A 16,715-nucleotide genomic window follows, 5' to 3' on the forward strand; every position below is an offset into this window, starting at 1 on the left:
ATCATTATGTTATGCCCTTCATTGTCACTTGTTACAGTCTTTTAAAATCTTTTTTTTTTTTTTTTTGCTATAAATATTGCCACCTCAGCCTTCTTTATGTTTTCCGTTTGCATGGAATATCTTTTTCCAACCCTTCACTTCACTTGTCTCTGTGTGTCTTTAGGTCTAAAGTGAGTTTCTTGTAGGCAGCATATAAATGGGCCTTGTTTTTTAATCCATTCAACCACCCTATGTCTTTTGTTTGAAACATTTAGTTTATTTACATTAAAAATAGTTATTGATAGATACGTACTTATTGCCATTTACTTGATTGTTTTCTGTAGTTTGTAGTTCTTCTGTGTTACTGTTTTCTCCTTTTGCTCTCTTCCCTTGTGATTTGGTGACTTCCCTTAGTGTCATGCTTATATTCCTTTCTCTTTATTTTTTCTGTACCTATATAGGTATTTGGTTTATAGGTACCATGAGGTTCATATATAACATCCTCTATACCTAGCAGTCTGTTTTAAATTGAAGGTTCAAGCACATTCTCAAAGCACTGCGTTTTTTATCCCTCTCCCCAACATTTTGTTTCTGATGTCATGTTTTACATCTTACTATTTTGCTAATCTCTTGACTAATGATTGTCCTGCTCAGAGGGGAGCCTGCTTCTCTCTCCTCTCTGCTTGTGCTATCTCTGTCTCTCTCTCTCAAATAAATAAAATCTTTAAAAAGAAAAAAGAGGAGTTGGGTTCTTTATCTTCCTACTCCGCCATCTTGATCCTGCCCCCCACAATATTTTTTTAAGATTTTTTTCATTTATTTTAGAGAGGGTGTAGAGGGAGAAGGAGAGAAACCCAAGCAGACTTGGCACTGAGCCCAGAGTCAACACAGGGCTTGATCTCATGACCCTGAGCAGAAATCCAGAGTCAGATGCTTAACCAACTGAGCCCCCCCATAAGTATTTTAAAAGGCATTTATCTATATTTTTACTACTAATATTAGTAATATCATTCATCATTCATTCTTTCTATTATCATTTTCTGAAAGTCTTTTATTTTTTTAAATATTTTTTAAAAGATTATTTGAAAGAGAAAGAGAGAGTGAGCAGGGGGAGGGGCAGAGGGAGAGAAGCAAACTCCCCACCGAGCGCAGAGCCTGACCTGATCTCATTCTTATGACTCTGAGATCATGACCTGAGCCAAAATCAAGTCAGATGCTTAACCAACTGAGCCACCAGGGTACCTGAAAGTCTTTTAAAGCATCATCAGCATATGTTCTTTGTGATAGGACCTTTCTTTCTTGTGGTGCGTTCAACTGGATAGATCTTAAATCTGTTTTATAATACAGTAATAGTATGTTCTATCAATGAAATTTGTTTTTTGTGTCTTTTTTTATAGAACATACAGTGGGAGAGGTTATTAAATTAGATCCTGGTGGATCTCCAAGAAAAGTCTGGGGGAGAAGCCCTACAGATTCAGTTCTAAAGATACTTGGAGAAGCTGAACTACAACTTCAGACAGAACTATTGGAAAACACAACTGTTAGAAGTGGTAAGCAGAAACAAAGGTGTTTTTCTGTACTAGAAGTAATGTTATTAAAATTCAAATTGTATTTTTTAAGATGTATTTAAGTGAATTATTTATGATAGATTATCTTTTTGTCATAATAATTTTCTAGTTAGGTGGAAAATAGTAATATTTCTGGGGAGTTGTCTCAAAATTGTAGTCTTGAATTTTGACCTGACATAACCTGGATGGGATCTTAAAAGAAAAGGAAAAGGAAATGTGTTTAGGGTGAGCCAGAAAAGTAGAACAGTCAAAAAAACATCATTTTACATGAAGAAAGATAATAGGAGCAATGCATGTGGATTCTGGAATTAGATTGAATAAATATATCTGTAGTAGTTATGACAGACATTATCCAAGGACTGGGGAGGATGAATTGCGAGGCAGGAGGAAAACATTTATATTCCCAAAGTATTGTGGGTCTTGGTATTACAGCTATGCATGTGAAGAGTGTCCATGTATAAAATAGGTGTTTTCAGATTTTCAAGCCTTATTCAAATGAGAGGCTGAATATGGTTTTTCTTTTTTCAGAATTTTTGTCTAGACATGAATGTATGTCACTCCTATGTTCTCTCTCAATCTCTTTTTTCCCTCTCTTTAACTCTATCTCTGTCAACTTTGTACATACTTTTATCCTTGCCTTTTTCATGCAATATTATCACTTATTTATAAGTTTTCATTTGTGTCTGTCCTGAGAGCAAGGATGATCTTTTTACTCTTTGTAGCTTTACTGCTTAACACATAGTAGCAGGAAGAGCTAATCAGTGTTCCATAAATAGTTGGTAAATTGAAGTTAAAAAAAGTAAGACAAGTCATAAATTACTTCTCGGTTCCAGTTCTCTGAAGATGGATTATTTAAATATGGAGAATATTGAATATAGAGAATTATTGGAATTAGAGTGATGCTCACATTTGAAACTGACAAAAAATAACACAGGAGGTAAGGTTATTCACAGTGTGTATAAAGAAATTAGCTAGATACTAATATGCCAGTGAGATAAACCTGTACACATTAAAGTGTAAAAAGTAGATTCTTTTTTTTTTTTACTAAAGGTGAATCTGCTAGCTATTAATCATTCTAGCATTTTCTTTAAAAAAAAAAGAAATTTGAAGAGATGTGTGTATAATTACTTGTTTGAAAAAAGGAAAGTACACAAAATGTGTGTATTTGTAATTAACTTTTTTTTTCCCCCACGCTCTTGTGTTTGGAAATTGTGCAGTTGTATGGCAGACACTGATCAAAAACAAAAATACTAGTAACTTAATATTCTTACATCTTAGTCTGATCCTATTGTCAAAATGCCTCAGACTTTATTCAGGGAAAAAAAATGCCTCTGGGCTAAAACATTTTCAAAAATAATGATAAAAAATGGAGATTATTTTGTAATCTAAAGGTCCTTTATGTGTTTATCCTCATTAGAACTATTACTTTAAAAACATCAGATTCTGATTCCTTTTATGTAAAATCATTATTGCTTAAATATATATAATTTGGTATATAATAATACTTAGGCAATGTGAAAGCAGATCTTCTCCGTAGTCAAATAATTCATCTTCAGAGAATTGGAACTGAGAAGTAATTTATGACTTGTCTTACTTTTTTAACTTCAATTTGCCAACTATTTATGGAACACTAATTAGCTGTTCCTACTACTAAGTGTTAAGCAATGAAGCTACAAAGAGTAAAAAGATCATCCTTGCTCTCAGAGGACAGACACAAATGAAAACAAATAAATGATAATATTGCATGAAAAGGGCAAGAATAAAAGTATGCACAAAGTTAAGAGGTAGTGTAGAGATGTTTAAGTAACTAACTTTATCTTGGAAAAAGACTTCTTAGAGTTGTCATCATCTGCCCTCTTTAATTTTTCCCTAACTATATTTACTTAGAATATGCTCTGTGCTAGGATTTTAACACAAAGAAGTCACAGTTTCTTATCACTAGGAAATCAAATATGGCAAAATCTATGTTGGAAGTGTTGTGTGTGTAATGGTATGGAGCCACAGATTAGGAGGCTTTATGTTGTCAGTACTGTATAGTTTCATTAAGGATGATAAATAAGGTCCTTTGGGTCAGAGAAAGCCACAGAGAGAGCAAGTGATCTTGAGCTAGGCCAAAGATAAAGAGCTCAATGGGTAAATAAGGGAGAGAATGAAGTTCCAGGCAATACAAAATCCCAGTATATGCAAAGACAAAAAGGGTTTATTTAATATGTATGTGGGAGCAGCTTTATGCTGTAGAAGGAGAATGGGCTTTGGTCCAGTTCTGGTTCGATCACTTGCCCAGCAACCATGGGCAAGTTCCTCTGACTTTGACGTTCAGTTTCTCCATGTGTAGAATGGAAACACTGTTATGAAGGATTGTTTTTGTGGATTTAATGAAGAACATAAAGGATCTGCAATGTTCTCTAGTCTTCCAATCTTTATGCCAGTTTCTCATCAATTTGATTGTCTTAAGTTCTTTTTGTAGTAGAAGGGCTCATGTGAACAATACAACCAGAAATTTTGAATGTTTGTAGCAGTTTGTCTTAAGATTTTCTTCTTTTTTTTTTTTTAAGATTTATTTATTTATTATTTGAAAGACAGTGCAGGGTGGGGAGGGAGAGAGAGAATCTCAAGCAGCCTCCCCACTGAGCATTGACCCTCATGCAGGGCTCAATCTCATGACCCTGAGATCATGACCAGAGCCAAAATCAAGAGTTGGATGCCTAACCAACTGAGCCATCCAGCTGCCCCTTAAGACTTTATTCTTGAAGGTCAGTTTGGCTGAATATAAATCCTTGGCTTACATTTCCATTCCTTGAATGTTTTATTATATAAAACTCCATAGTATTCTGGCATAAAGCATAGCTATCAGAAATCTGATGACAATCTTATTTTCTTTTTGCTTGGATACTCAAAGGATATCTTTCTTTTTCCTTAAAGTTTTTAAAAATGTATTTTTCTAGTAGGTGCTGTGTTTTTTTTTTTAAGATTTTACTTATTTGACACAGAGAGATAATGAGAGGGAACACAAGCAGGGGAGAGCAGCAGAGTGAGAAGCAGGCTTCCCGCAGAGCAGGGAGCCAGATGCGGGGCTCGATGCCAGGACCCCGGGATCACGACCTGAGCTGAAAGCAGATGCTTAACGACTGAGCCACTCAGGCACCCCTGTTTTTTTTTTCTTTTCTAATAGTTAATTTGTTTTAGAGTAATCTGTGGTTCATAGCAATATTGAATAGAAAGGACAGTTTCATTATATCCCCTCCTCTGACATATACACAGCCTCCCAGCCATCAATATCCCTTCTCCCGAGTGGTGCATTTGTTAAAATTGATGAACCAACATTGACACATGATCATCCCAAATCCATGGTAGACATTAAAGTACACTCTTGGTGTTATACTTTTCATGGATTTTGACAAATATATAATGATACGTATCCACCATTATAATATCATACAGAACAGTTTACTGCCCTAAAAAAATCTCTGTGTTCCTCCCTCCTCTTGAACTCCTAGCAACCACTGATCTTTATACTGTCTTATTAGTTTTGCCTTTTCTAGAATGTCATGGTTGGAATCATACAATATGTAATCTCTTCAGACTGCTTCTTCAGTTAGTAAAATGCATTTACATTTCCTCCATGTCTTTTCATATGATACCTCATTTTTTTTTAGTGCCAAATAATATTACATTGTAGGGATATACCACAGTTTGTTTATGTAGATAGTTATTCAGTTAGGTGTCATTCACCGATTGAAAGACATCTTTTTTTTTTTAACCCGTTCTTTTATTTTTTATTTTTTATTTTTTTAAAATTTTATTATGTTATGTTAGTCACCATACAATACATCATTGGTTTTTGATGTGGTGATCCACGATCCATTGTTTTCATATAACACCCAGTGCTCCATGCAATACGTGCCCTCCTTAATACCCATCACCAGGCTAACCAATCCCCCCTCCCCCCTCCCCTCTAAAACCCTGTTTGTTTCTCAGAGTCCATAGTCTCTCATGGTTCATCTCTCCCTCCAATTCCCCCCCGCCATTTTTCCCTTCCTTCTTCTAATGTCCTCCATGTACTTCCTTATGTTCCATAAATAAGTGAAACCATATGATAATTGACTTTCTCTGCTTGACTTATTTCACTTAGCATAATCTCCTCCAGTCCCATCCATGTTGATGTAAAAGTTTGGTATTCATCTTTTCTGATGGCTGAGTAATATTCCATTGTATATATGGACCACATCTTCTTTATCCATTCATCTCGGCTCTTTCCACAGTTTGGCTATTGCGGACATTGCTGCTATGAACATTGGGGTGCATATGGCCCATCTTTTCACTACATCTGTGTCTTTGGGGTAAATACCCAGCAGTGCAATTGCTGGGTCATAGGGTAGCTCTATTTTTAAATTTTTGAGGAACCTCCACACTGTTTTCCAAAGTGGCTGTACCAACTTGCATTCCCACCAACAGTGTAAGAGGGTTCCCCTTTCTCCGCAACCTCTCCAACATTTGTTATTTCTTTCCCTGTCCATTTTTGCCATTCTAACTGGTGTAAGGTGGTATCTCAGTGTGGTTTTGATTTGGATTTCCCTGATGGCTAATGATGATGAACATTTTTTCATGTGTCTGTTAGCCATCCAAGCCTCACTCAAAAATGTCTTCTTCAGAGAAGTGTCTTTTCATATCTTCTGCCCACTTTGTGACTTCATTATTTGTTTTTTGGGTGTTGAGTTTGAGAAGTTCTTTATAGATCTTGGATACCAGCCCTTTATCTGTAGTGTCATTTGCAAATATCTTCTCCCATTCCGTGGGTTGCCTCTTTGTTTTGTTGACTGTTTCCTTTGCTGTGCAGAAGCTTTTTATCTTGATGAAGTCCCAAAAGTTCATTTTTGCTTTTGTTTCACTAGCTTTTGGAGATGTATCTTGAAAGAAGTTGCTGTGGCCGATGTCAAAGAGGTTACTGCCTATGTTCTCTTCTAGGATTTTGATGGATTCCTATCTCACATTGAGGTCTTTCATCCACTTTGAGTTTATCTTTGTGAATGGTGTTAGAGAATGGTCGAGTTTCATTCTTCTGCATGTGGCTGTCCAATTTTCCCAGCACCATTTATTGAAAAGACTGTCTTTTTCCATTTTATGTTTTTTCCTGCTTTGTCAAAGATTATTTGACCATAGAGTTGAGGGTCCAGATCTGGCCTCTCCATTCTGTTCCAGTGGTCAATATGTCTATTTTTGTGCCAGTACCATGCTGTCTTGGTGATCACGGCTTTGTAATATAGCTTGAAATCGGGCAACGTGATGCCCCCAGCTTTGTTTTTCTTTTTCAACATTTCCTTGGCAATTCGGGGTCTTTTCTGATTCCATACAAATTTTAGGATTGTTTGTTCCAGCACTTTGAAAAATGTCATTGGAATTTTGATTGGGATGGCATTGAAGGTACAGATTGCTCTGGGTAGCATAGACATTTTAACAATGTTTATTCTTCTGATTCCATTCTGAGCACGGAATATTTTTCCATCTTTTTGTGTCTTCTTCAATTTCTTTCATGAGTGTTCTGTAGTTCCTAGAGTATAGATCCTTTACCTCTTTGGTTAGGTTTATTCCAAGGTATCTTATGGTTTTTGGTGCTATTGTAAATGGAATCATTTCTCTAATTTCTCTTTCTACAGTTGCATTGTTAGTGTATAAGAAAGCAACTGATTTCTGTGCATTGATTTTGTATACTGCCTCATTACTGAATTGCTGGATGAGTTCCAGTAATTTGGGGGTGGAGTCTTTTGGGTTTTCCACATAAAGTATCATGTCGTCTGTGAAAAGAGAGAGTTTGACTTCTTCTTTGCCAATTTGAATACCTTTTATTTCTTTTTGTTGTCTGATTGCTGTTGCTAGGACTTCTAATACTATGTTGAACAGTAGTGGTGGGAGTGGGCACCCTTGACGTGTTCCTGATCTTAAGGGAAAGGCTCTCAGCTTTTCCCCATTGAGGATGATATTTGCTGTAGGTTTTTCATAGATGGATTTTATGAGCTTGAGGAATGTTCCCTCTATCCCTATACTCTGTAGAGTTTTAATCAGGAAAGGATGTTGTATTTTGTCAAATGCTTTTTCTGCATCAATTGAGAGGACCATATGGTTCTTCTCCCTCCTCTTATTAATGTGTTCTATCACATTGATTGATTTGCGAATGTTGAACCACCCTTTCATCCCGGGGATAAATCCCACTTGGTCGTGGTGGATGATCCTTCTAATGTATTGTTGGATCCTATTAGCTAGGATTTTGTTGAGGATTTTGGCATCCATATTCATCATGGATATCGGTCTGAAATTCTCCTTTTTGATGGGGTCTTTGCCTGGTTTGGGGATTAAGGTAATGCTGGCCTCATAGAATGAGTTTGGAAGTTTTCCTTCTGTTTCTATTTTTTGAAACAGCTTCAGTAGAGTAGGTATTATTTCTTCTTTGAATGTTTGGTAGAATTCCTCAGGGAATCCATCAGGCCCTGGACTTTTGTTTTTGGGGAGGTTTTTTTTTTGTTATTGTTGTTTTTAAAATTTTTTATTGTTATTTTAATCCCCAGACATCACTAGTTTTAGATGTAGTGTTCCATGATTCATTGTTTGTGCATAACACCCAGTGCTCCATGCAGAACGTGCCCTCCTCAATACCCTCACCAGGCTAACCCATCCTCCCACGCCCCTCCCCTCTAGAACCCTCAGTTTGTTTTTCAGAGTCCATCGTCTCTCATGGTTCGTCTACCCCTCCGATTTCCCCCCCTTCATTCTTCTTGGGGAGGTTTTTGATCACTGCTTCAATCTCGTTACTGGTTATTGGCCTATTCAGGTTTTCAATTTCTTCCTGCTTCAGTCTTGGCAGCTGATAGGTTTGCAGGAAGGCCTCCATTTCATCCAGATTACTCAGTTTATTGGCATATAGTTGTTGATAATAATTTCTAATAATTGTTTCTATTTCCTTGGTGTTAGTCGTGATCTCTCCCCTTTCATTCATAATTTTATTAATTTGGGTCCTTTCTCTTTTCTTTTGGGTAAGTCTGGCCAGTGGTTTATCAATCTTATTAATTCTTTCAAAGAACCAACTTCTAGTTTCATTGATCTGATCTACTGTGTTTCTGGTTTCTAATTCATTGATTTCTGCTCTAATTTTAATTATTTCTCTTCTAATGCGTCGGTTAGGCTTCGTTTGTTGCTTTTTCTCTAGTTCTTTAAGGTGTAGAGTTATTTGGTGAATTCGGGATTTTTCTATTTTTTGAGTGAGGCTTGGATGGCTATGTATTTCCCCCTTAGGACCGCCTTTGCAGTATCCCATAGGTTTTGGACCGATGTGTTTTCGTTCTCACTGTTTTCCATGAGTTGTTTAAGTTCTTTGATTTCTTGGTTGACCCAAACATTCTTGAGCAGAGTGGTCTTTAGCGTCCAAGTGTTTGAATTTCTGCCAAATTTTTTCTTGTGATTGAGTTCCAGTTTTAGAGCATTGTGGTCTGAGAATATGCAGGGAATAATCTCAATCTTTTGGTATCGGTTGAGACCTGATTTGTGACCCAGTATATGGTCTATTCTGGAGAAAGTTCCATGTGCGCTCGAGAAGAATGAGTATTCTGTTGTTTTAGGATGGAATGTTCTGTAAATATATATGAGATCCATCTGGTCCAATGTATCATTCAAAGCTCTTGTTCCTTTGTTGATTTTCTGCTTAGATGATCTGTCCATTGCTGAGAGTGGAGTATTGAGGTCTCCTACAATTAACGTATTGTTATCCATATGACTCTTTATTTTGGTTAACAGTTGGCTTATGTAGATGGCTGCTCCCATGTTGGGGGCATAGATATTTACAATTGTTAGATCTTCTTGTTGGATAGACCCTTTAAAAATGATATAGTGTCCTTCTGTGTCTCTTATTACAGACTTTAGTTTAAAATCTAATTTGTCTGATATAAGAATTGCTACCCCAGCTTTCTTTTGAGGTCCTTTGGCATGGAAGATGGATCTCCATCCCTTCACTTTCAGTCTGGATGTATCTTTAGTTTCAAAATGAGTCTCTTGTAGACAGCATATGGATGGGTCCTGTCTTTTTATCCAATCTGCAACCCTGTACCGTTTTATGGGAGCGTTTAGGCCATTCACGTTGAGAGTGATTATTGAAAGATATGAATTAATTGTCACCATGTTGCCTGTGAAGACGTTGTTTTTATAGATTGTTCCTGTAAATTTCTGTTGTAGATCACTCTTGGGGTCTTTCTCCTTTTATAGAACCCCCCTTAATATTTCTTGCAGGGCTGGCTTAGTGGTCACATATTCTTTCAGTTTCTGCCGGTTGTGGAAGCTCTGCATCTCTCCATCTGTTCTAAATGAAAGCCTTGCCGGATAAAGTATTCTTGGCTGCATGTTCTTCTCATTTAGTACCCTGAATATGTCTTGCCAGGCCTTTCTGGCTTGCCAGGTCTCTGTGGATAGGTCTGACATTATTCTGATGTTCCTCCCTCTGTACGTAAGGAATCTCTTCCCCCTAACTGCCCTTAAGATGGTTTCCTTGGTTCTAAGATTTGCAGGTTTTACCCCTACATGCCGGGGTGTTGGCCTGTTTTCCTTGATCTTAGGAGGGGTCCTCTCTGCCTCTAGGACTCGAATGTTTATTTCATTTCCCAGATTAAGGAAGTTCTCAGCTACGATTTGCTCAAATACATCTTCTAGTCCTCTCTCTCTCTCTCCACTCCCTCCGGGATTCCAATTATTCTGACATTGGAACGCTTCATGGTGTCATTTATTTCTCTGATTCTATTTTCATGGATTCTGAGTTGTTTTTCCCTGGCCGCCTCTTTTCCCTTTTTATCTATTATATTGTCTTCCAGGTTGCTTATTCTCTCTTCTGCCTCAGTTACCCTAGCTGTTAGATTATCTGGATTGGATTGGATCTCATTGATCATTTTTTTGAAAGACATGTTGATTGAGTCCGAGTTTCGGCAATTATGAATAAAACTGCTATAAACATCTGTGTGCAGGTTTTTGTTTAGACATAAGATTTCACCTCATTTGAGTAAATACCAAGCAACATGAATGCTGGATCATGTGGTAACAGTATATTTAGTTTTGTAATAAACTGCCAAGCTATCTTCCAAAGTGGCTTGCCTTTTTGCATTCCCATCAGAAATGAATGAGAGTTCCTGTTACTCCACATCCTCAGCACCATTTGGTGTTGTCATTCATTTGGATTTTAGCCATTGTATTAGATGTGCAGTGGTATCACGTTGTTTTAATTTGCAATTCCCAAATGGCATATGATGTAGAGCATTTTTTCATATGCCTATTTGCCGTCTGTATTCGTCTTTGGTGAGGCATCTGTTCAGATCTTTAGTCCATTTTTAAATTGGGTTTTTCAGGTTTTTTTCATTGTTGAGTTTTAAGAGTTCTTTGTATGTTTTGGTTAACAGTGCTTTAAGTCTTTCTGTCTTTTGCAGATATTTTCTTACAGTCGGTGGCTTGTCTTCTCATTTTTTTGACAGTATCTTTCATAGAACAGAACTTTTAAATTTTAGTGAAGTCCAGCTTATTCTCACTTTGATGGATTGTGCCTTTGGTAGTATATCTAAAAAGTCATTGCCAAACTCAAGGTCATCTGGATTTTCTTCTGTGTTATCTTCTAGGGGTTTTAATAATTTTGCATTTTACATCTAGGTCTGTGTTCGGTTTTGAGTTCATTTTTGTGAATGGTGTTAGGTCTGTGTCTAGATAAGTTTTGGGGGAAGGGAGGGCTGGGATGTCCAGATGTTCCAGTACCATTTATTGTAGAGAGTGTCTTTTCTCCATTGAATTGCCTTTGCTTTTTTGTTAAAGATCAGTTGACTGTATTTATATGGGTCTATTTCTGAGCTATGTTCTGTTTCATTGATCTATTTGTTCTTTAACCATTAGCATACTGTCTTGATTACTATAGTTTTATACTAAGTCTTGGAGTTGGGTAGTATCATTCCTTGAACTGTGTTCTCCTTCAGTACTGTGTTGGCTTCTCTGGGTCTTCTGTCTCTTCACGTAAACTTTTAGAATCAGTTTGTTGATATCTGCAAAATAACTTGCTTGGGATTTTGACTGGGATTGCATTGAATCCATAGATCAAATTGAGAAGGACTGACATCTTGACAGTATTGAGTCTTCCTATCCATGAACATGGAATATCTCTTTACTTAATTCTTCTTTGATTTTTTCCATTAGAGTTTTGTAGTTTTTCTTATCATAGTGTGCCTTTTTAATATGTGGTCTCCAGTCTTCCCCCCACCCCAATTTTAGGAAAGTGTTATTGAATTATAGTTTTTCTAGTTTTCTGTTCCTTAAGTCTATTTCAGGAACTTCTACTATTTATATTTTTCATCTTTCTTTAATATTTCTCACTTTCTCTTAAAATCTTTTTCTCACTTTATTTAAAAGAGTTTATCAGAGGGCTCCTGGGTGGCTCAGTTGGTTAAGCAACTGCCTTCGGCTCAGGTCATGATCCTGGAGTCCCGGGATCGAGTCCCACATCGGGCTCCCTGCTCGGCGGGGAATCTGCTTCTCCCTCTGATCCTCCCCCTCTCATGCTTTTTGTCTCCCATTCTCTCTCAGATAAATAAATAAAATCTTTAAAAAAAAAAAAAAAAAAGAGTTTATCAGAGAAGGAGAGAGGCCGGCAGGCAGAGGGAAAAGCAGGCTCCCTGCTGAACAAGGAGCCTGATGTGGGCCTCAATCCCAGGACCCTGGGATCATGACCTGAGCCAAAGGCAGAGGCTTAACTGACTGAGCCACCCAGGCATCCCTCTCACTTTCTAATTAATTTTTTTTTCTCCTGTTCACCTTTAATAGCTCTTAAGACATTTTATGTTTTGTTTAGATGATCTTATGTTTATTCTAGGATATTTATTTATAAGATTTTTTCTTTTATTCTAGTCTTTAATTCTATCAACCGCCTCATTTCTGATTATTTTCTCATTGTAATTTATATTCTCTAAAGTCTAATGTCCTCTATATTCTCTCATGTCACCTAGATTTGGTTTAGATGTTATGGGTATATGGTTCTGCTATCCTGTTTTTTTGTTTTGTTTTGTTTTGTGCAGGGATTGAGGGAAATTAAAAAAATAGCGTTCTTTGCTATCTTCTTTAGAATTTCTTCATTTGTCTTTAAATATTTGATCCATGCATGTTGCTGTAAAACTTGTTCTCACAACCCTAAATAGGTTATAATTTTAGGGTTTTTTGTGGGTTTTAATGATATATGGCAGTGGTTGTCAACTGAGGGTGATTCTGCTCACAGAGGATACTTGGCATTGTTGGGAAACATTTTTGGTTATCAACTGGGAAGGATACTATAGGTATCTAGTAGGTAGAGGCCAAAGAAGCTGGTAAATCTTCTACAATGCATATTGTAACAAGTGCTGTCCAAACCAAAGTTAGGAAACACCAGTCTTTGGGGACATTACTCTACTTCTTACTCTGTTTTGTTCTTATAACTTGGACAGAATTCAACAATGATCCTGTTACTTATTTTCATATGGAATTAGTCTTAATAAACTTCTAGGAGAGTAGGGGATGTCAAAATAGCTTTTCTAACTTCATAGTTTAGCGCTTCCTTTGTTATTTTCATTAAGTGTTTTAAAATTATAGCCTTGTAGTTTCTGAGCTCTTCTGTCTCTGCTCCTTTCCCCTACTTTTTCTTTCCTTTGTTTCTATTATCCCTGCACAGATCAATTTGGATTCTCTTACCAGCAATTTCTCCTGAGTGTGAGGCTTGGTGTTAGAAGGGAACTTCAACTGGTTAGTTTTGAGAATCTCAGACCCAGACTTCCCCAACTTTTCTGACTTCTCCATTGACCCCTTTCATTTACTTGCAAATTAAAATGTATAAAACTATTCCCATTTCATCTGCTTTTCTTAAACTGACTCATCATGCTTTCTTGTGATTACCTGCTGGCTCTTTTGGGGGGTTCTTCTGATTTAGGGTCTGTCAGGTGCCCTTCTGTTTCCCTCTTTTGTACAGATGCTTTTACTGCCTGAGTTTGAAGGCTGTCAGTGATTTGTCCCCATTCACATGTAATTGGGAGTTTTGTGAGGATACCTTGTCACCTAGATTTGGTTTAGATGTTATGGGTATATGGTTCTGCTATCCTGTTTTTTGTTTTGTTTTGTTTTGTGCAGGGATTGAGGGAAATTTAAAAAATAGCGTTCTTTGCTATCTTCTTTAGAATTTCTTCATTTGTCTTTAAATATTTGATCCATGTATGTTGCTGTAAAACTTTTTGTCACATTTGACTGTTCTTTCCTTCTAAATATGTAATACCTACAACCACTGCTGGGGAAAATAACTCATGAGAGATGCTCACTTATGATTTTCCCTTTTTTGTAAGGTGCTTGGGTGTTTGGGTATCAAAGTTTTGCTGACATTATAATACAAGCTGGGGAATATTCCCTTTTTTCCTAACTTCTGGAAAACTTTTTAAAAAATTAGTATTATTTTTTCCTTGAGTATTTGGAAGAATTCAACTATGAAGCCACAGGGACTTGGAGTTATCTCTGTAAGAAGATTTCAATTATGGATTCAATTTATGTTGTAATTTCTTGTGGCTATTTAGATTATTTATAAATACTTTGCATTTAATTTGCTAACATTTTGGAGTCTTTCTAGTTGTCTTTTTGTTATTGCTGTCTAGTTTCATTGTATTGTGATCACAGAACATCATACCGTGCGTGATTTTCATCTTGAAATTTTGGAAACTTGCTTTATTGCCCAACTTATGGTCTGTTTTGGTAAATGTTTCATATGTACTTGAAAAGTTATTGGGTGTGTATGTATGTTCTTTGTCAAGTTGTTTAATCATTATATCAAATCTCTATTTTTACTATTTTCATCTGGTTGTTGTATCAATTACTGAAAGAAGAGTGTTAAAATCTCCAGGTGGATTTGTGTCATTTTCTCCTTACAGATTTTTGCTACTTGAGCTAAGTTATTTAGTGTATAACAATTTAAATTGTGTAGGGTTTGTTTAGATTGTTGCATTATATTGTTCAGGTGGTTGCATTGACCTTTTTATACATCTTGCTGTTGTATTGACCATTTTTATTATAATGACATAATAAATTTATCTCTAGTAACATTACTTCTTTAAAGTCTACTTTATTTCATATTATATAGCTATAGCATTTTTTTGGTTAATGTTTGCTTGTTATACTTTTTCTGTATCTTCTTTTAATTTCTATGATTCCTTATGTTTATATGTTTCTCTATCTCAAGTCCAACCTGACCATCTTTGTCTTTTCATCTATTTAATTTATTCATACATTAATATAATTACGGATATGGTTTGCTCTTTAGACTGTGTACAGTCTTGCTGTGTGTTTTTATCTATCCCATCTGTACTGTTTCTTTATTCTTGTATTTAATTTTTTTCCCTCTTTTTACTAATCAAGCATTTTATTTTTCTCTATACATTATTCATTTACTCTTTTGTTGTGATCCTAAAGATTACAAATTGTATCCTTAATTCTACCATAATGCTCATTCAGTTCTACCTTGAGTATTTATATTGCTTCTCAAACCATGTATGAGCCTTTTAACAATATTACACTATCCCCTCTAACCCTTTGGCTTATTACATACTTTATTATCATATATCTTATATAGCTCACAAGGCATTATTTTTTTTAAATTTTATTATGTTATGTTAATCACCATACTTTACATCATTCGTTTTTGATGTAGTGTTCCGTGATTCATTGTTTGCGTATAACACCCAGTGCTCCATGCAGTATGTGCCCTCTTTAATACCCATCACCAGGCTAACCAATCCCCCCTCCCCCCTCCCCTCTAGAACCCTCAGTTTGTTTCTCAGAGTCCATAGTCTCTCATGGTTCGTCTCCCCCTCCGATTCCCCCCCCTTTATTTTACCCTTCCTACTATCTTCTTTTTTTTAACATATAATGTATTATGTGTTTCAGAGGTACAGGTCTGTGATTCAACAGTCTTACACAGTTCACAGCACTCACCATTGCATTGGGGAGGATATATGCAATGGTGAGCTCACAAGGCATTATTATGCTAAGCAATCAATATTCATTTACATTTGCCCACATTTTATTCTTTACAATGTTCATTATTCCTTCCTGAGATTATATACTTCCATTTGATATCTTTTTCCTTTAAACTGCCTTTAGCATTTCCTGTAGTGCAGATCTGCCCTGTATAAATTCTTTCAGCTTTGGTTTGTCTGAAAAGATCTTTATTTCACCTCTAGCTTTAAAGAATATTTTCAGTATACGAAACGCTAAATAGGTAGGGTTTTTTAAGGGGGGGATTGTTTTTGCTTTATTTCATTTTGTTCTTTGTACTTTAAAGGTGTCATTATATTTTCTTCTGGCAATCCATAATTATGTGTCTTATTTTTGTTCCTTTGAAAGCAATACGTTTTTCTTCAAGCTTTTTTAGTAGTATTTCTTTGATTTTCAACAATTTTACCATTATATGTGTAGATGTAGTTTCCTTTGTCTTTAACCTGCTTTAGGTTTTTTCAGCTTCTTAAACCTAGAGGTTGATGTGTTTTTTTCAATTTGGGGAAGATTACATTCATTAGATCTTTCTATATTCTGCCCAATTATTTCTCTTTTTCTTTTTGGACTCTAGTTACACATATACTAGACCTTTTGAATTTATCATGTTTCTTATGATCTTTTCTGCTTTTTAAATATTTTCTTCCTTTTTGCTTCAGTATGAATACAGGCATACCTCTGAGATATTGTGGGTTCAGTTCCAGACCACTACAGTGAAGCAAATATCACAATAAAGCAAGTCAAATGAATTTTTTGGTTTCCTGGTGCATATAGAAGTTATGTTTACACTATACTATAATCTGTTAAGTGTATAATAGCATTCTGTCTAAAAAAGCAATGTACATACCTTAATTTAAAAGTACTTTATTGCTAAAAAATACTAACCATCATCTGAGCTTTCAGCAAGTCATCATCACTGATCACAGATCACCATAACAAATATAATAATAATGAAAAAGTGAAATATTGCTATTACCAAAATGCAACAGAGACACAAAGTGAGCAAATGCTATTGGAAAGGTGGCACCAAAAGACTTGCTTAATGCAGGGTTGCCATCAACTTCCATTTGTAAAAGAAACAATTATCTGTAAAATGCAGTAAAACAA

The 16,715-nt window shown here is 36.0% G+C and overlaps 1 protein-coding gene across 1 annotated transcript in view; it reads left to right on the forward strand.

Moving 5' to 3' along the window:
• NEK1 (NIMA related kinase 1) overlaps positions 1 to 16,715 on the forward strand; it is a 191,840-nt gene that overhangs the window by 133,255 nt on the left and 41,870 nt on the right. Inside the window, 1 exon segment of the mRNA XM_021698746.1 lies at positions 1,377 to 1,529. Coding sequence (XP_021554421.1) covers positions 1,377 to 1,529 — 153 coding nt within the window.

The sequence above is a fragment of the Neomonachus schauinslandi genome, chromosome 2 (genome assembly GCF_002201575.2).
Source record: "Neomonachus schauinslandi chromosome 2, ASM220157v2, whole genome shotgun sequence".
Taxonomy (NCBI): Eukaryota; Metazoa; Chordata; class Mammalia; order Carnivora; family Phocidae; genus Neomonachus; species Neomonachus schauinslandi.